Here is a 20,885-nt window from a genome sequence, read left to right as displayed (position 1 = left end):
TGATACCTAAATCGTTTTCTGGTTCCTTGTAGCTAAACCGCTCGAGACTTCTGCTCGATGCGCGTGTCTAAGAGGGCGCTTCGGGGAAGCCAGCAGGGCGAAAGGGCTCTTCTCTCAGGAGAACAACTCCTATCCGACGAGTCCCTTGACAAGGAAGGCGATAAACGCCCTGGAGATCGTGAGAGTTCTCTCCTATACGAAGAAGGACGCTTAGCGGAACTCTTCACAGGGAGCGAGACATCCTTCCTCCTTGTAGAGTCCTTAGCAAAAGAGCCTACGAGCGACGCTAATGCTCTTGCAGATTAACCAAAAACTTCTTGGTCGGATCCTGAAGAGCAGGCTCCTCTTGTCTAGTCCTCTTAGGACCCGAAGGCCAATCCTCAGGAAAACGCTCTGGGCTGGAGTCAGCAGCGTCTCCTTTAGGCGCCTTCCAGGCTCTCTTCAAAGGGACGCGAACGGTAGGCCGAACTCCATCCTCGTTTAGGAGAGGAAGAGTCTGAGGCCGAAAAACACTCCTTTAGGACGCCTTTTCTGCGGCAATCCGAGGCAGCCTGGGACTTAACAACAGGATCTGCCGAAGGGACGCCTGACCGTTGGGGATGTTCTGCATCCTCCCTGCGGCTTTCGACATTCCTCCTCCCCTGGTCCTGGGAGGTTTGTTTGGAAGAGGTCTAGGCCTAGGAGCAATGAGGAACCGTCAGACGCCCCCTCCACTGCACTGGGGGACACTGCACAAGTCACTATCACCACTCTTTACCTTGGTTTAGAGCTCGTAGCTGAGCTTGAAGTTTCTTAATAGAAGCTTTTACATTTTCCCTCTCTGATGAAGAATCTTTGGATTCAGAACAGGAGAAGCAGCTGAGGCTAAGGGAAAATTGTTAGAAGGAGAGTTAATTTCTTGTTCTAAGGAGCAAGATCTACTAGATGACCTAGCTGAAGCCTTCCTCACTCTATCTCTCTCAAGCTTCCTAACATATGATGATAATTCCTTCCATTCAAGCTCCGTAAGGTTCTCGCATTCCACACAGGTGTTAATAAAAGAACATTCATTCTCCCTGCATTTAGCGCAAAATACTATGCGGATCTAATGCCGATTTAGGCAGCCTAACCTTACAGTCTTCCTACTGCAAACTCTAAACATAGGTGAAGCCTTAGCGTCAGACATCGTGAAAGAGTAGTCAAAACCAAAGTCGAAAAACAGTCCACAATAAGCGTATTGCCAAGCCAGAGAAAAAAACAGAATACGTCACCAAAAAAACCATCCAACTTCTCGGCAAACGAGTTGAAATCCAAGATGGAGGAACGAACAATAGGTGTTGTCCGTTCACCGACAGAGAAATTATGGCTTAGAAAACGGGAATAGTTCCAGACCCCGCCACCCAGCGGCGGAATGGTGGATCACCTGACCTACCTGTCGCGTGTGCCGCGAGTTTTGAAATTTCTGTCGGGACGACCGAGTCTATAGCTAAGTATATATCTGCTGGGTAAGTTACTTGTACAAAATACCAAATTTGTAACTAATTTGTATTTTCATAACTAACAAACCATGAGGTCTTAACATTAGGAATTTACTAGCGCCAAGCTGGAAACCGGTAGAATTTAAAATTACACTGTGAGATCCAGGGACTAATGGCATTTATACCAGGTCACGGGGCATGTATACCCAGAATGCCCACGGCTACCTGTGACCCATCAGTTATATTTCTAACCCAGTTTAGGACTGCTAGAGGGGTGGTTCGAGGTGGGCCTTTAACTGTTAAGACCTCAGGTTTTGTTAGTTATGAAAAATACAAACTAGTTACAAATTTGGTATTTGTTCATACACGAAACAAAACCTTCGGTCTAACATTAGCATAGACTTACTATTGGAGGGAGGTAAGTCTCTACAACTGACTGGGAGTTTGCCACCTTATCCATTTCCGAATATATAGGGAAATTCTAAGAGAATGGACAATGAACCTAGGACCAAAGATATAAGCGGATCTATTGGTTTCCTCCCACTGGGTGTAGATACCATTCTACTGTTTACTCTTGTCCCTTGCGACTGGATCCACCTTCACCCCTCTTTTCCTTATTATCCAGAGGGGTGTGTTGCTACTGAAAAGTATATCATCAGCTAAGATAGCTTCACAGTATGGCTGACCATCTCACCTGCATCTAGTCCGTTCCAGCACATGACGGTACTCTCCTTCATATTGCCGTAGTTAAAGGAGTAGGAAGAAAGTAGTAAAGAAAAAGACCAGTCATCCCATTCATTCTACTTTCATACCTTCATCTTAGACTAGACGCAAATGACCCCGCCAGGGGCACTGGATGAACTATATCACTTGTTGGGCCGCCACCACTGGACCCAAGGAAAAGGTGTCCAAGGATCTATGGGCAACATCTTTCAAATAAAATGAGGTGGAAAGTTGTTTGACGCTTCCACACGCAGCTTTCAGAATTTTCTTTTATCCACAGACTGTTCTTCTTAAATGCCAGGGAAGCACTCACACCCCTGATGTCATGAGCTCTAGTCCCACCTGGCTATCTGCACCCTCTGTCTTCTGCAGTATAAGCATTCTCTGATAGTCTCCCTTAGCCAAAATGATATGGTATTTTGGACACTTCCTTCTTGTTCCGTCCTGTACTTACGAACCAAAACCTCTGGCAACCCGGCCTGAGGTGCCTTGTTCTCTTTAAGTACTCCCTTGTGCCCTGACGGGGCACAGGAGCATTTCAGCTTTGTCGTTGTCTACAAAGTCTGCCAAGGAAGGTTATGGTAAAGGAGTCGAATCTGCCGTCTACTATTGTTGGGATTTTTGGGTCTTTGCCACGAATTCTGGGACAAACTCACACCATTGATCTCCAACCTCTCGAGTGCTTTATGAGATATGAGAGGCCATGTAGCTCCCTCCCCCACCCTTTGGTTGAAGCCAGGGCCAATAAGAAGACTGTCTTCAGGGTCAGGCTCCTATCCGTGGACTGCCTTAGTGGTTCGCCTAGGGGGGTTTTGTCAGACTACTCCAGTACCTTGGTCAGATCCCAATCTGGGCTTTTAGCTCCTTTGGTGGGCATGACCTGTTCAAAGCTTCCTATCATGCTATGGGACCAACTCCATGAAGACGGGAATATGTCCACTCCTTCATTCGTAAGACTGAGGCTAGAGCAGCCCTGTACCCCTTCACTGCAGATACAGACATATGTTTTTCTGTTCTGAGATATATCAGAAAGTCTGCTAACTGCTGAATAGTGGTACCGAGTGGAGACACGTTCCCTCTACGACACCAATCACAGTATGCTGACCACTTTCCTTGGTATACTGTCGCAGATGATTTTCTGATATTACCTGCCATCTGAGTTGCTGCTTTCTGCGAAAACCCTCGCTCTTGGAGGAGATACTTGACAGTCTCCACCGTGAAGCGATAGGGACTTCACCGACTGGTGGTACCTCTCCACGTGAGGCTGACACAGAAGGTTGCTCCATGGAGTGAATCCTTGGCAAATCTACTAGGAGTTCCAGTACGGTATGGAAACCCCTCTGCTTTCGGCCATAACGGGGGCTACCAGGGTATCTTGAGGTTCTGAGACCGCATTACCTGTTCAGAACCTGACGGATTAGACAAAATGAGGAAATGCGTACACGTCCAGATTGTCCCAGGGGTGTTGTAGCGCATCTTCTGCTACTGCCTCTGCGTCCGGGACTACTGAACAATACACTTCCAACTTTTTTGTTGTACCTGGTTGCGAATAGGTCTATGATCGGTCCTTCCCACAACATGAGCATCCTGTCACTACCTGTTGGTGTAGGGACCACTCCGTTCCAGAATCTGATCCCTGCGGCTCAACTTGTCGGCCACTATGTTTCTTTTTCCCGGAATATACCTGGCTTGATGTCTACCAGGTTCTCTATAGCCCACTGGTGAAGTGAACTGTCATCACATGTAACTGCCGAGAAACTAGGCCTCCTTGCTTGTTTATATAAGCTATACTGTGGTGTTGTCGACATCAATACACTGAGTGTCCCTTACTCTCTCCCTGAATTCTTGTAGAGCCAGGAAAGCTGCTTTCAACTCCAGCACGTTTATATGGAGTTCTCTGTCCTTGCAACTCCATTTTGCATGACACCATCAACTCCTCCATATGGGCTCCCAGCCTTCTAGTGACGCATCCGAGAACAGCAAGAGGTCTGGGGAGGATTGTTGAAGGGTGACACCCACTGTCAGATTGTCGTCGTCACCCACCACAGCAAGTCTTTCCTCACTTCTGCCGACAAGGGAATTTGCTCGTACGGGTGATCTACTGTTGGTGACCAAAAACTCCTTCATCCTCCATTGTAGGGACCGAAGGTGTAGCCTTCCTTGTGGTACTAGCTTCTCCAGGGAGGGTTAGGATTCCCCCCGCACCACCTGCCACTGTCTTGCTGCTGTGTCGCTTTTTTCCCAGAAAGGCATTCACCACTTTTTTGTTGTTTTGCATTTTCTACTCTTTGGTCTGTCGGGAATACTTTGGCTTGTGTTGTGTCTATCACCATTCCCAGATATTCCAAACGTTGACTTGGATCCAGCTGCGACTTCTGCTGATTCACCACAATACCTAGGCTGTGACAAAGCTGCAGGGAGGGCCGCCTCTGTCCCTGAGTAATTTCTCCCTGGACTTTGCTATCACCAGCCAATCGTCCAGATATTCTTATAGCCTGATCCCCTGAGCATGCGCCCACGCCGACACGAGGGTGAACACTCTTGTAAAAACTTGAGGAGACGTTGTCAATCCGAAGCACAGGACCTTGAACTCGAAAGCTTTCCCTGCAAGACTGAAGCGGAGAAATTTCCTTGAAGACTGATGGACTGGTATCTGAAAGTATGCGTCCCTTTAGATCGACTGTCAGCATAAAGTCTCCGATTCTGACTGCTTGTAGAACCGTTTTTCGGAGTTTCCATTCTTGAAACTGGTTTTTCCTTATAAACAGATTCAGCGTTGACAGGTCTATTACTGTCCTCCACTCCCCGTTGGCTTTGGGTACCAGGAAAATCCTGCTGTAGAAGCCTTTTGTCGGACTGCATACTTGTTGCACAGCTCCTTTTTCATCATCTTCTTCACTTCGTCCTGCAGAATAGTGGCCTTCTGAGATTTGTGGGCATAAGTGACGTGGAGGGTAATGGTTGATCGGTCAGGGCGGGTTACCTCGAACGGAATCAAATACCCGATCCTGAGAACATCCACCACCCACTGCTCTGCCCCTAGTTCCTGCCACACCTTCCAGTGATTTGCCAGGCAACCCCCCACTGGTGTGGCCGGAAAGTGATGGGAGGCGCCCATCCAATCTTCTTGAGCCTCTCCCTCTTCCCCTATTGCCCCTTCCCCTCTGTTGTTTCTATTGTGAAAGGGCGATGAGTTATCCTCTTTGGGGAAGAGGGTCTGTTGACTCTATTAGGGATGCTATGTCTCACTGTCTTCTTTCGAGACATCTGCTGTTGTCTTCCCTCCAAAGGAATAGTTTGGACTGTTAGAGGTTTTCCTAACTGCCTGTTGCACCAACCTATCGTTAGTGTCCATCCTTCTTCTATCTATCGCTTCTTCCAGTATGACCTCTGGCAACAGTAGTTGCGATTCCAAGATATCCCCATTCCTCATTGCTAACAGGGAATCCCAAATCCACATTGCGGCTTAGTCTAGCCCAATGCTGCATCTCTCCTCATTAGCAGGATATTTGCCCAAACATGGCACTTACGTTTGTCAGGTACGCAATCGCCTTGGACCCTGACTGTAGTAATCTAATGAACAATGGTTCATCTACTACTTTCCTTGTTGCTTTCCGAGGATGCAATTTTCGCCACTGCTGTTGACCAAAGGTCTAACCAGGACGCAGCCCTGAAAGACAGAAGAAGCTGTTTGCTTCTAACGTGGCAGCCTCTTGGTACGTCATCGAAGGGCACTCCATTTTAACCTGATCCAAGGTTAATCCAGGCCTTAACCTTACAACATTAGGGTTCATTTGTCTAGGACAGCAAAGGGACCTTCGGTGTCGTTATAATATTTCCTTTGCTTTATCATTGGAGGGGGAATAAATTTAAATGATCTATTAGATCTTAAGGAATTATCCCTCCCTGCATCTTTGCGTTTACGTGTTGCAAGACCGATTCCGCATGACTCGAACAAGGCAATTCATACGACACCTTGGTATCCCATCTTAGTCCAAACGCCATGTCAATTCCAGGAGGAAGCATACGGCCGGTGTTTCTGTCTTCCCCCCCCCCCCCTCCGAAGGCTATTGAATGACGAATCAAATCAATAACCTCTGCATACGAGGCCAGAAACTCTTGGTTTTTCTCCTTCCTCGGCTCTAGCAATGTACCACTCTCCGTCACGAGAGATGTTGTCTCCCGGTCTATCTTCTGACAGACGGCCCGGAATTCCACGGCCGCCTGCCCCTACGGCCGCGGTCTCTTTGATCTTTGCTGGCCGCTGTTGGCTCGATCCCAGATAGTCAGCAGGGGAACGAGAACGTCTCACTCTTTCTCTGCTCACGGATCTAGAGCGAGAATCTCGTCTAGATCTCCAAGATGAAGGCTCCCTTAAGACAGGGAGGTAAGTCGGTCTCTATTAGCATTGGCATCGTTTTCGAGCGTCGGCGAGCCCGGCCTCGGCCTTCTATCCAGACGGACACTGCCTTCCACGAACGTATCCGCCGAGGTTGCCAACTCTCTATTTTTCGTACTTTTAATAGGAGCCTTATCGTCCTTCGTACGTATTTTGAACGGCCTTACGGGCGAAACTGGGACCTGCATTCCATCCTCTGCTGCACCTTTCGCCGCCAACGTCGATTTTACCAGAGGTATCGCAGTTTTTGCGATCCGAACTGGCAACTCCGCCTCGGGCGCCGCTAGCCGCCGGCCGTCACTCTCGCTTGTTCAGACTCTTGCGAACGGCTTCGTCTGCCAACCTTGTGCTTAACAGCCACTGATTTTCCGACCTTCTTGCTGACTTGGAAATGACAGTCTTGGGTCCGAAGAAGAGGAAGAATTGATTCTTCTCCTCTTGGCCCGAGGATCCGCTAGGAACTCCCGAATCCTCCTCCAACGCTGACTGCGCTCGCCGTGGACGTTATCGACTTAGCAGATGACGCCGAACTAGAGGAAGAAGACGAAGAAGGCGAATCACACTTTTTCTTTTTGTCTCTCTTATTCCATTCTCTCCTCTATATCCTGTAATTTCTGCATTACAGTTTGCATTGACGGGTCAGAAGGCGTATTAGCGTCTGGGTGCATCGAAAAAGGCCGAGAATCGGTCTGTGACGTCATCACGCCTGCCATCTCAGTGTGAGTATGTGTGACGTCATCCCTCTCGTAGGAGAGACTGAGAGGTTTCTGCTGGCAACCGCACGTTTGCTGCCAAACTACCTCCCACGTTCTGCATCGCTGTAAATACTGAGTGGGATGGTGAAGCCGCGGCATTAATTCCCATAAATTGCAAGCCCGGGGGATGAGGACATTCAGCGCTGCCGGACCCTGCTGGAACCGTGACGTCATATAATGCGCAAGCAGACCATCCAAGGTTGGTACGCCTGGTAGGCCTAGCGCTTGACCACGTACCATCTAACCTATGCGCTTGAGTAGCAGGAGCTGGAACAAAGATGGCGGATCTCCCCCTCTACTTGCTGGGAACAAAGGAGAGTGCAAATTATTCATAAAATTACCCAAGGCCCCTCCTGACGCTTCCGATACAGAACCGCTAGGAGAACCGAAGGGGTATGAGACAATTCAAAAGCAGGTGGAGAAACATATGGAGCAGCCTGGTTCATTACCGATACAAAAGAAGCCGGTAAGGTTGTTTGGTCATCCAAAGATGGCGTCACCCCCTTTCTTTTGTATTGGCTTTTCCCATAGAAACTTCTTCCACTGTTCCACCGACCAACCAAGCGACAAACAGAACACGGATTAGTAACCGTACATACGTTTTCCCTGCACCTACTACACGTTGGATGAGGATCCGTCGACACCGAAGTTAGGAACCTAGAACAAGGGAAGCCACTGACTCCTGGGGCATTTCCTTTGTTCTCCTCTTCGAAGCGGTAGACGATCCCGATGTTGAGGCAAAATTCTCCATCATACACGTATCCACTCTTACCACACACTGATCACACTTGGAGAAAGAAAAGGAATGAAAAATAAAAATGAAATGGATAAAGAACGGGCAAACTGAAAAAACCGGCTTTAAATGAGATAGACAGTAACACGTCTTATCTTAAAGGCGGTAGGAAAATAACTGATGGGTCACAGGTAGCCGTGGGCATTCTGGGTATACATGCCCCGTGGGGGGGGACCTGGTATAGATGCCATTAGTCCCTGGATCTCACAAGTGTAATTTAATTCTACCGGTTTCCAGCTTGGCGCTAGTAAATCCTAATGTTAAGACCGAAGGTTTGTTTCGTGTATGAAAAAAAACAACAAAAAGTGTGAATTTGGTCAAAATACAGAAATTCTTGAAAAATACAGCAAATACGCACATTTCAGCGAATAATGGGTATATATGGTAGACAGAAAACTCCACAAATAGGTAAGTCTGTGAATCGTGAGTCCATGAATACAGGGGGTTTTACTGTGACTAAAATTTTCAAAAAAAAAAAAAATTCCTTAAAATTGGCAGTCAGCACCCCTCAAATTTAATTTACTAATTAACCCAGTAGCATTTTAATTTACTAACAATCCAATTGCATCTCCACAATTTAGTTAGAAATGACTAGACATCATCTCACAAGGCTTAATATTTACTAAACTTAACCCGAACTGACGGAGATGGCAAAGGTTGGTGGTCCACTTTTCAATTGAATGTATAGAAACATCAAATCTGGGAGAGATGACACCACATTTGATAAGACGACCTGTTAAATTTACGACAATCTTGCCTGCACGATGATCATCTACTATCTCAAACTCTCCAATATAGCCTGAGAAAAAATAAAAGGATCTTATCAACTCCTAAATACAGACTTAAAAACAAATTACAATATATGCCAGCTTATATGATTGCACACCTATTTACAAGGATATGTAGTGGAAAAACAATTTTAGTTTCATCCTAAATCCAATGAAAGGAAACTGAGGAATTATTGAAAGATAATTCAATGTGACTCTGTAAGGAAAAAGTGATGCTAGTTTAAATTTGATGTTAAAAATGTTAATTCTATTTTTATGATAAAAGGAAGTTTTATATGTATATACATACTCACCCAGTAATTACAGTTATTAGTTTCACTTGTTCGGCAGTTAAAATTGGAAAAATTTGCTGGTTACACTAGAATGTTTTGGAGGTAGATGACTCGTAATTACATAGCAATTCTCACACTGATAGGTGGGATTGATTGATTGATTGATTAATTGTGGGTTTTCAGGTGTCACACTACCAGGGTCACCGACACCGAATACTAAGTGTGATCTTTTACTTTATAATATATTAAACAAGATTTTAAATAATTTTTTTTTTTTTTAAAGATACATATAACTTTGATTTTAAAAACAAAATAAATATCTAACAATAAAAAATAAGAATAAAATTCTGATCAAATAAAATAATAAAAAGAATTGTTAATTAATCTGAACAAATAACAATATAACAAAAAAAAGGGGGGGAAAAAGTATATACTAAGACAGCACAGCTGTCAGATATATTGAAAAGACCAGCTTCTTTGATAAAAGAGATAAGGTTAATAACACATGCTTTCTCCCAACAGTTTTGGCATGCTATAATTACCACCTGCTTCACTACTATAAGCCAAAAAAACCATTACTAAGTTCCACTAGACTGTGACACTTAACCATCAAATGCCTAACAGTCAGTGGAACTAAGCAATCGTCACAGAAGGGCTCATTCTCCCCATCAATCAGATAGCCGTGAGTTAAACACGTATGGCCAATACGTAATCTATACAATACAACCTCCCACTTCCTTGTTATTATGTCATATTTTCAAGGGTGTGTCTGTCTAGTAATATTCTTTCATTTTATTGGGGCCTACTCTGTCCCCACTGAAGTCCCCATAAACGCTGGACGGATTTCCACATATCAAAGAATGTATCACGATATGGAACACGGCATTTTCTCGCTACCAAAGTTTGCACTGCTGATTTGGCTAGTTTGTCTGCCTCTTCGTTTCCCGATATGTTCACATGGGCAGGAACCCAACAAAATTAAAAAATGCTGCTCAATTTTGGTGCAAGATCTTCAACACCAAGGGATGATCAGTATTAAAGACTTCCAGGGATTGTAAGGCACTTTTGGAGTCACAAAAAATTTTGTGTAGCTACTACACTGGGAGTTACAATATGTTTACAGTGCTACTAGGATGCCATACAATTCAGCTGTATAGTTTGAGGCAACAGAAGGAAGTGCACCTCTTTGGTTAAAAGATTCGCTAAAAACTCCATATCCAACGCCGGCATTGGACTTGGAGCCATCAGTAAATATAAAACCTGTATCTATATGCTCTGATACATGCTCTAAAAATATTGCCCTCATTTCCTCATCAGATTTATGCCTCTTTGCTCCATTGAAGTACCTGCAGAATTTCACATCAGGTAGCCTCCAGACAGGAGTACTGAGATACACAAAGGGAATAATGGGAAATTTTTTAATATTTGTATCCTCTCAATTTTTTTCTAATTCTATAGCTAAAAAAAAAAAAAATAGTGGGATACCTTGGATGACTTTCGTAAAAACTGTTAAAAATATTTCTATTTGCCACAGCAAATGCCAGAGATTTGGGGGGTCTTTGCACTCTAAACCAGTACCGAAGTAATGATGCCTGGCGATGGAGTTCAAGGGGCATCTCTCCTGCATCAACTATCAAACTAAATATTGGTGATGAACGGAAAGCTCCTGTGGCTATTACGAATACCTGAATGATCCACGGAATCTAAAATTTTCAAGTTAGATGAGGAAGCTGAAGAATATACTTCACAACCATATGACAGCTTTGATAAGATTAAAGATTTTTGAAGCTTCAGTAAAAGATTTCTATCAGCTCCCCAACTGGTGTGAGAAAGCACCTTCAAGATGTGTAGAGCTTCTAGGCTCTTTGCTTTTATGTTTGATATGGGGGACCCAAGTCAATCTACAGACAAAAACTAGGCCTAAGAAGTGTGCCTGTTCTACACATGGATTAGGATGCACTCCCCTGATCCGAAAGAAGCGGACAGCAGTAGTCTTGCTTACAGAGATTTTTAAAACCCTGTTTCTCAGCCCAACTTCCAATTTTATTTATTGTTTTAATTGTAACTTTCTTTCGGCTACAGTCATCCGGGTGGCAGCAAAAGGATATTGACAATCATCCACAAACAGTGTCTTTAAGACTTCTCTTGGAATAACAGCTGCAACACTGTTTATGGCCAGAGCAAAAAGTGTTACACTGACGACACTGCCCTGGGGTACACCTTCTTCTTGGCACCGTTTCTCTGATAAAGTACTGCTACTGCCAAATTTAACTTTAAAATACCTACGATGTAAAAAGGATTTCACAAATAAAGGTGACTTGCCTCGTAGACCAACATGCTTTGTCTTCACAATCCCATGTCCCCAAGCAGTGTCATATGCCTTTTCTATATCAAAAAACACTGTCACATGGTGTTGATTGGAGGCAAAGGCTTCACAGACAGAGCTTCAAGTTGCAGTAAGATGTCCAGGGTGGAGTGGATTTTTCGAAAACCACACTGAGAAGGTGTTAGAATATTATAGTGCTCTAATACCAATCAGTCTTACATTTACCATTTTTTCCATCAATTTTCACAAAATGATGTTATTATGATATAACAAAGTTTCATGTATCTTACCTGGCAGGTAAATATATATAGCTATATTCTCTGTTCGCACTGGCAGAATTTTCAAAACTCGCGGCAACCGCTAGATCACTGGTAGTTCAGGTGATCGCCACCACCCCGCTCTCGTGGCGCTGGTGCTCGGAATCGTTCCCATTTTCGTCAGATTTTTCTCTGAACCCTGTCTCCTGAGGGGAGGTGGGTGGGAATTTAATTATATATACCTGCCAGGTAAGTATACATGAAACTTTGTTATATCATAATAACATCATTTTCATGTATGACACTTACCTGGCAGGTATATATATAGCTGATTGACATATTTGGAGGTGGGTCAAAGACAGCAACATTGTAAGAGAAGAGTTTTAAAATTTAAAATTCAAAATACTCTTAGATTCCTTACCTGCTAAGGTAGCTGACTTCAGCATTCCTGCCTCTTTAGCCTGCTAAACCTTAGTAGCTTTCCAACTAGGGACGTGACCTATTAGTTGATGAAGCTAAATACAAGGGTCTGACAACTGGACGGGACCAATTTATTGACAGGAAACCCTAGCCCTCTCTTACCACGGGCATTCATGCTAGGATAAGGTTAGACCACCTGAACCACACACAAACTAACCTAACACACTACACTTCACAGACTGAAGAGGAAATCACCCTCTCAGGAGGCAACCGTAAAATCAAAAAAAAAAAAACACTTCAATTAAAATACCTAGATGTTAGTAAGTTATGGGTGGAAAAATCCTTTGCCCAATACTGCTCCTGAGGATACATATGGACCCAACGTTTGACAATTGTCAAACGTTGTTTGACGTTTCTAAGGTAATGACTTGCAAACACTGAATTAGTCCTCCAAAACGTCGTTTCAATGATATTCCTTTGAGGGCCATATTCTTTTTAAAAGCCAACGAAGTAGCTACTGCTCTCACTTCGTGCGCCTTAACCTTAAGGATGCCGAAATTTTCTTCTTGGCATAACATATGAGATTCTTTAATTAGTTCCCTAAGGAAAAAGGCAATAGCATTTTTGGTCATTGCTCTGCTAGGATCCTTCACAGAGCACCACAGTGATTCTGAAGTTCCTCTAATCTTACTGGTTTTCTCCAAATAATAGCGCAATGCCCTTACTGGACAAAGAAACTCTCTCTTGTTCCTGTCCTACTAGATCTGAAAGACCCATAATTTCAAACGGACCTTGCCATGGGCCAGGATGAGCTGGATTCTCGTTCTTGGCCAAGAACCCCCTCCTGAAATGAGCAAACCGCTTGTCATGTTTCCAACCAATATGTTTGCTAATTGCTTGCAGCTCACTCACCCTTTTTAGCTGTGGCCAAGGCCACCAAAAAGAGGCTTGGTCTTTTTTGAGATATCTCTCAACGAAGCTTGATCCATCGGTTCGAACTTACTAGTTCCTAAAAATTTCAGGACCACATCGAGATTCCAGGAAGGCGTTCTGTAGGTTGGGGCTCCTTCCTTGTTGCAAAAAAAAAAGGACACCTTATGAGGTCTCTCAGATCTAGATTATTTGTAATATCTAGACCTCTATGTCTAATACTGAAGCCAACATACTCCGATACCCTTTAATCGTCTGAGTTGACAATTTTATTTTACGTTCTTTAAAGTATTAAAAGGGAAGTCGGCCAATTTGGGTCACAGAGGTACTGGATGAAGAAATCTTCCGCAATTCGTTGCACCACTTGCGAAAAGGAATTTCCCACTTCGCCTGGTACACCTTAATAGGTAGAGGCTCTTCTAGCTGCGGCCCATCCGCTCTGGCCGCCTCTCTAGAAAACCCCCTCGCTCTGACAGTCTTTCGATAGTCTGAACGCAGTCAGACCCAGAGCGAGGGTGTTCTTGTGGTACCTGTTGAAGTGAGGCTGTTTGAGTAGATCTATCTTGCTGGAAGTGTCCTTTTGGTACATCTATTGTCCATTCCAGTACCTCTGTGAACCAATCGGGCGGGGGGCCGGCCAGTATGGAGCTATGAGAGTCATTCTTGTCCCTTGACTCTCCCTGAATTTCTTCAAAACCTTTCCTAATATCTTGAACGGGGGAAAGGCGTAGACGTCTAGCCCCGTCCAATCTAGAAGAAATGCGTCTACTGCGACTGCTTGACGGTCTGGGACTGGAGAGCAATAAGTCGTCAATCTCTTTGTCATTGCTGTCGCAAACAAGTCCACCACCGGGCGACCCATAATTTCCACAGACTCTGGCATACTTCTAAATGAAGAGTCCATTCTGTTGATAGAAGTTGACCTTCCTGCTCAACAGGTCCGCTCTCACATTCTTCTCCCCTTGAATGAATCTGGTGAGAAGGGTTACGTTTTCCTTCTCTGCCCCAAAGAAGGATCTCCTCCGCCAACTTGCAAAGAGAGATTGAATGTGTCCCTCCTTGTTTGCGGATGTACGCCAGAGCTGTGGTATTGTCCGCGTTGACTTGTACCACCTTGTTGCGAATCACCGCGTTGAACTCTTTCAAAGCCAAGAAAATCGCCATCAGTTCCTTCCTGTTTATATGCCAAGCAGCTTCCTCCTTGCTCCAACGACCTGAAACTTCTTGAAGTCCGAGAGTCGCTCCCCAGCCTGCGTCCGACGCGTCTGAGAACAATACATGGTCTGGGTTCTTTTGCTGGAGAGACGCTCCCTTCGCTAACTTCCCCGAGTTAGCCACCACCGCAATTCCTCTTTGATCTTGCGAGGAATTCGAAACAGGAAGGAATCTGGTTGCGATTTTCCTTGGCCAGACTTGGTTCAAAAATATGTTGTAGGGGTCTCATGTGAAGCCTTCCTAGCGAAACGAACCGTTCCAGGGAACGAGTGTCCCCCCCAGTAAGCTCATTTCCACTCTCGTGCTGAACATTGTTCTTTCTCTAGAAAGGCTTGCATTTTCAGGATGCACTGCTCTTGTCTGTTGGAGACGAAAAGCCCGAAAAAGTCACTGAGGAGATCAGAATCCCCAAATAAACTAGCTCCTGACTTGGGGTCATATTCGACTTTTCTAAGTTCACCATCAACCCTAACTCTTTCGTTAATGTTAACGTCATTTCTAAGTCCTCCAGACATTGCTTTCTTGATTGGCTCTTATGAGCCAATCGTCTAGGTATAGAGACACTCTTATTCCTAGAATGTGTAGCCACTTCGCCACGCTCGCCATCACTCTTGTAAAAACTTGTGGGCTGTGCACAGTCCAAAGCAGAGGTCTTGAACTGAAAGACCCTGTTCTGGATCACAAATCTCAGGTACTTCCTGGATCCTGCAATGAATTGGGATATGAAAATATGCGTCTTGAAGGTCCAGGGTGACCATCCAGTCCCCTGGACGTACCGCTGCCAGTACTGAATCGGTCGTCTCCATCGTAAATTTTGTTTTCTCTACAATAAATGAGTTGACTTACGTCCAGTACTGGTCTCCATCCCCCCGAGGATTTCGCTACTAAAAACAGCCGGTTGTAAAATCCCGGAGATAAGTGATCCAGAACAGGTTCTATTGCTCCTTTCTTGAGCATAGAAAAGAACTTGTTCTTGTAGTGTTTCTTGTTTTCCCTGGATCGCTGTAGTGAGCTCCAAGCTCTCTTGGCGATGTCGCAAGAGGTGGTCTCTTCAGAAAAGGGATCTTGTAACCTTCTTTGGCTACCTTGACGACCCAAGGATCTGCTCTCTTTTCTTGCCAAATCTCCCAAAACTTCTGGAGTCTGGCACCTACTGATGTCTGAAGGACTTGTTGTTCATTGTTTAGTACTGGGTTTCGAACCCCTCTTGGACGGAGCTCTTCTTGCTCTGAAGGCAGGACGAGAAAAGACTTGCCTCGAAAGGGCTGACTAGTTTGCCTTGATTCCTTAGGGGGGGTCTTCTTAACCACCTGTTGGGTAAAAATTTCCTTACCGAGGGAAGTTAACAGATCCTGCGTCGCCTTCTGAGTTAGGGAAAGCGAAATATCCTTGAATATCCGCAGGAAACAATTGATCCGAAAGTGGGGAATAACCAATTCGGATTTCTGGGCGTTAGAAACGCCCTTAGCAGCAAAAGAGCATAGGAGTGACCTTTTCTTTAAAACTCCTGCGGTGTGAAAAAAGAGATGCTAATTCATTCGCGACCATCCCTTAAGGCTTTGTTCCCATGCAGGACATAATACTGCTTGGGAGTTGAGAAGCCGTTGATTCATATTTTCCACTGTTCGTCCAGAGCCCCCAAGGACCAATCCAGAAAATTAAAAACCTCGAAGGTCCGAAAAACCCCTTTCAAGAGATGATCTAATTCTGATGGAGACCACCACACTTTGGCCGAATTCAAAGGCATGTCTGCGGGAACTGTCAACAATGTTGGAAAAATCCCCCTGGGAGGAGGCAGGAACTCCCAGGCCGAGATTTTTTTGCCCCCGTCGCATACCAAATTCCGGACTTCGATGCCAATTGGCAGGAGGGGAAAGAGAACACAGTCTTGCCCGCTTCCCTCTTCTCCTTCAACCACGTATCATTCTTGAAGAGCCTTCTTAGCCGTAATCGAAAACTTCCATCTTCAAAAACGAGGACTTCTTCGAAGTTTTATTCTTGGAGAATTGAGAAAGGGGTGATGTCGGAGCTGCCGGCTGAAAATCCCCTTCAAAAAAGTGAAAGAAGGCAATTCGTCAATTTCTTATAGTCTGAAGAAGGTGCTTCACCTTCTTTCTCTTCCTCAGATTCTAAGTCTTCTATTTCCTCTTCTGCCGAAGACACATCCTGTAAACCCAGGTCTTGCTGCAGAAAATCTTCTCCAACCTCGCGGGAAGAAACCGGCTCCTGCCGCCTGCGTCCTGCGTCCTTCTGAGATCCGAGGTTTTGCGTCTGCGTCCTGTTCCGGAAAGCTTGCGTCCTGCGTCCTGCTCCGGAAACTTGCGTCCTGCTTCCTGTTCTCGTAACTTGCGTCCTGCGTCCTGCTCCCGTAACTTGCGTACTACCCGAGACTCCGAAGTATGACGAGAAGGAGGCAAACCATCATGCGTCCTCTTAGACGACTTGACTGGGAGAGATGCGTCCTTACCCCTCGTAGGAGGATGTTCCGATGTTTCCCCACGATTTAACTAAATCGGCTAACCTTCCTTGCATCTCTTCAAGGAAGTTCCTAGTCTCTGCTTCCTGGCGGAATTCTGAGCAAGCGGAGAACGAAGACGAGACGGATTTCATCAATACGAGAAACTCGATCTTGAGTTCTACGATAAGGAGAAGATATCGGAGAGGACTGCTCCGTATTCAGAAGGAGGGCTCCTATCCAGAGAACCGTCGTACACATGAGGTCTTGCGTCTTGTCTTGACTTAAAGGATCTCCTCCTTTTAATCGGAACCACCTCTTCCTCATCACTAGAAGAGAAAATCTCGGGACTACTCCACCGTTCTTGAGGGTAACGCTCATCTTGAGAAGACGTAGGTCTATGCGTCCTCTTCAGAGGACGCGGAAAAACTTCCGGCATAAGCAACGTCCATAACCTGCCCTGACGCAGCACTATCTGTAGAGGAAAAACAACTTCCAGTGTCACCTTTTCTATGGCGCACTGCTGCAGCCTGGGACGCAACAGGACTGCCTGAAGGGACGACTGATCGTAAGGGAACCCCTCTCGCCTCCCTTCGACTGTCGACATGCCTTCCTCCCTTGGGTCTGGGAGCTTGGCAGAGGCCTAGGTCTAGGAGCACGAGTGAGACGATCAGCCGCCCCCTCCACTACACTGACACTTTCAATCGTACCCACTTTGTCTGTAAGACGCTGAATCTGATCGCCCATTGACGCAAGGGCGGCAAACACTTTCACAATATTAGTATCCTCAGAAACAGCAGCGGGCGCAGGAGAGACCTGAGGAGAAGGATTAACAACTTCTACTTGGGAAGAGGGGGAGAAATAACAGAAGTATCAAGGCCTTACTAGAAGAACCTGACCTCTCACTCCGAGACACCGATCTTCTTACTCTATCCTTTTCAAGTCTCTCAACATATTTGGTGAAAGTCTTCCACTCCTTCTCATTTAAACTTTCACACTCATTACATCTATTATCCCAAGTACACCAAAAACCTCTATACACTTTCTTACATACTGTGTGAGGGTCTACCGAGGCTTTCGGCAGTCTCACCTTGCACCTTCTTTCATACACACTCGAAATACTATACCAGAATCAGACATTATAATAACTTCCAATCGCGGCGATGCCATCCAACTTTCCAATACGATACCCAAAAAAAACCATCCAAGTACAGCGAAAGTCAGCTAACGAGTTTCGAATTCTAGCAGGGAACCAACAACGATGTTGCCGGTCAGTGGCAGAAAAAATCTGACGAAAATGGGAACGATTCCGAGCACCAGCGCCACGTGGGAGGCGGGTGGCGATCACCTGAACTACCAGTGATCTAGCGGTTGCCGCGAGTTTTGAAAATTCTGCCAGTGCGAACAGAGAATATAGCTATATATTATAACCTGCCAGGTAAGTGTCATACATGAAACAGCATGTTAAAGCAATGGGGCGGTAACTTGCTGCACAGAGAGGATCTTTTCCAGGCTTAAGGAATGGTAACATGGTAGCTAGGGTAGCTGCTTTCGTCTCATATTCTATTGATGGTACTGATTATAAAAAGTTTTGTTCATTGAAATGTGTTTAAACATTTCATAAGGAATCTCATCTGGACCAGGGGCAGTGTTCTTGCTCCTAGCTAAAGCAGTGTCAAATTCCCATTCAGAAAAAGGCATATTATATGATTCAGCTTTCTTGCTGAAAAGTCAAGTACCTGTTGTTCTTCCATCATTCTGAAATTATGGTCCTGGGGAAATATCTGATTTCTCAGAGCCTCGAGCGAAGTGTTCTGAAAACGTATTACTAACTTCTGTGGCATCAGTGACATGGAGGAGGATTGGGTGTAAATTTACCCTGAATTTTTCTTATTTTCTTCCAAATGCTACAGACTGGTGTTCTGCTGTTAATAGTTGATACATATCCAGCCCATGCTTGTCTTCCGGCAGTTTTCATGGCTTTTCGAATCATACCCTACACTGTTTGTAAATTATCTGATATGTGGGAAACAGACATATCTACTCCCAAAACATTATTAATTGTAATGACTTTGAAAAATAAAGACTTGGTACCATTAATAAAATGTAATCCTCTGGTTGGCACTCCTCCTATCTTGCAGAGGTGAGGCTGTTGGCCTTGGTGCGTCTACTACTTTAGTGGGTGTCTTTGTAGCCTTGGATCAATTCCTCTAGCTAACATAAGGATACAAAATCTCCCTGCCAAAGATGCAATACCAAACAATATAACCAAAATAAATACAGTCATCAAAACCACCAAATGAAATATTAAAACTATTACCCAACTTTTAAAAGAATGGTGTACTCCAAGTAAACAGCACTCCCCAGACTCCCTTAAAACTCAACACCCTATGCAAGGGGAAGAAAAATAGGAAAGAAAAAAACCCTTCAATGTTTCCTTCCCCAACACCACACAAGTCGCGTAAAAGGAACCCAAGGTAATGCATTCGTCATAAACTGTTCCAACATCCCTTAAGCAATGGGGTTGCAAACACCAACTTACACCTCCAAATAGTCGAATGTAAGATGGAAGTTAGGGATGGTTTTTATTTAACACTAATGAAGTATAGATACCGCTCTTATTATATGAGCTTTGATCTTGCATAATGGAAACAACTCTAATCCTATTAAAAGTGTGATTTTGTTATATGGTCCCCAAGAAAAAATGTTAGTGCATTTTTCAACAGAAGCTGTGAAGGTCTTTTTACTGAACACCAAAGGTTATTCGATGTCCCTCGAATTCCCTTTGTCCTATTTAAATAATTCTTAAGAGCTCTTTCCGGACAGAGTTCTTTCTCTTTCATCTGGGCCCAGCATTTCAGTCAAACTTTTGATCGTAAAAGAACAAGGCCAGAGCTTAGACTGTGTCTCATTCTTAGCCACAACCCCAATGAGAACGAACATAGTACTGCATTTCCTTAGGCAAATTCCACTCTCCTATACAACACACAAATGTCAACGAACATACTGCATTTCCTTAGGCAAATTCCACTCTCCTATCCAACACATAAATGTCACCAACTCTTTTCGCTGTAGCTAAGGCTACTAGGAATATGAGTTTTCCTCGTCAAATCTCTCAGGGAGATTGACTGCAAGAGTTCGAAATGGGAACTGGATAACCATTTTAGGATAATGTCTCAGTTCTATAATACCATTTAATTAGATGATAGATCCTGATTTGTGGATAACATCACCTTGAAACCCTTAAAACTGATACTCTCTCCTATTCCTACACCAAACCAAGTGCAGTATACTCTCTACTTACACTGGTAGTTTACATTTATGGTATTTCGTCTAGCCCTGGAGACTTGCCGGGCCACTGAACAGAAACGCCCTGCTCGAGTGAAACGCTGGATAGTCTCCAAGCAACTAGACGAAGCACTTGGGGGTTGAGATAAAATTTGTGCCAATGACATCTCCCAGAGATCTATCCACCACTCCCTCTGGGGCCACCATGTTAGTTCTGTAAGTTAGTATGAAACAAAATTGAAGCCCTTTGCTATAGTGTACCTCTTTTTCCCCACAAACGTGGGTGGGAGTGAAAAAAAAAAAAAAAAAAAAAAAAAAAAAATTGTTTTCTGGCCATGGGCTTGGACTATGAAATTTACTTTATGGGAAACAGTATCCAACCTCTTACCTCCTATTAGGTCAGCTGTATAGGTGTTTGTGTTACAGCAACAGGCCACCACTGTGGCATCATGATTTTTATTTATATAATAAATAAATGTTTCCTAGAGGTAAAAGGAGCCCTTATATACATATGTATGCTTGGGAAGAAGATACAGTGAGATGATGTTTCCCTTCTTAGCTAAAGGCTGACACATCATAAGCTATTTTTCATGTTTGTGATAAAACCAATAATTCCGAAAGTTTTCAATATTTTATTACTAGTAATATAATTTACTGTTTTTCAGTTTCAGTTTTATTAACAAATTTATTTGCATATCCAGTATGCACGTTGTAGGCTGGGCCCAGCTTGGTCTCCCATCCATAATAAGGCCAGATTGGAAGCAGGGCATTTTGATACATTGAAAAATATTAAAAAAAAAAGATAAA

General features: G+C 44.4%; 1 protein-coding gene across 2 annotated transcripts in view; it reads right to left on the bottom strand.

The window, feature by feature from the left end:
• LOC135195030 (small ribosomal subunit protein uS8A-like) overlaps positions 1–20,885 on the bottom strand; it is a 43,554-nt gene that overhangs the window by 13,604 nt on the left and 9,065 nt on the right. For both annotated transcript variants that reach the window (XM_064221343.1, XM_064221344.1), the window contains exon 3: positions 8,761–8,926. In XM_064221343.1, the coding sequence (XP_064077413.1) occupies positions 8,761–8,926 (166 nt within the window). The remainder of the gene's footprint in view (positions 1–8,760; positions 8,927–20,885) is intronic.

Source organism: Macrobrachium nipponense, chromosome 15, assembly GCF_015104395.2.
Source record: "Macrobrachium nipponense isolate FS-2020 chromosome 15, ASM1510439v2, whole genome shotgun sequence".
NCBI lineage: Eukaryota > Metazoa > Arthropoda > Malacostraca > Decapoda > Palaemonidae > Macrobrachium > Macrobrachium nipponense.
This window is presented reverse-complemented; position numbering and strand designations above follow the sequence as displayed.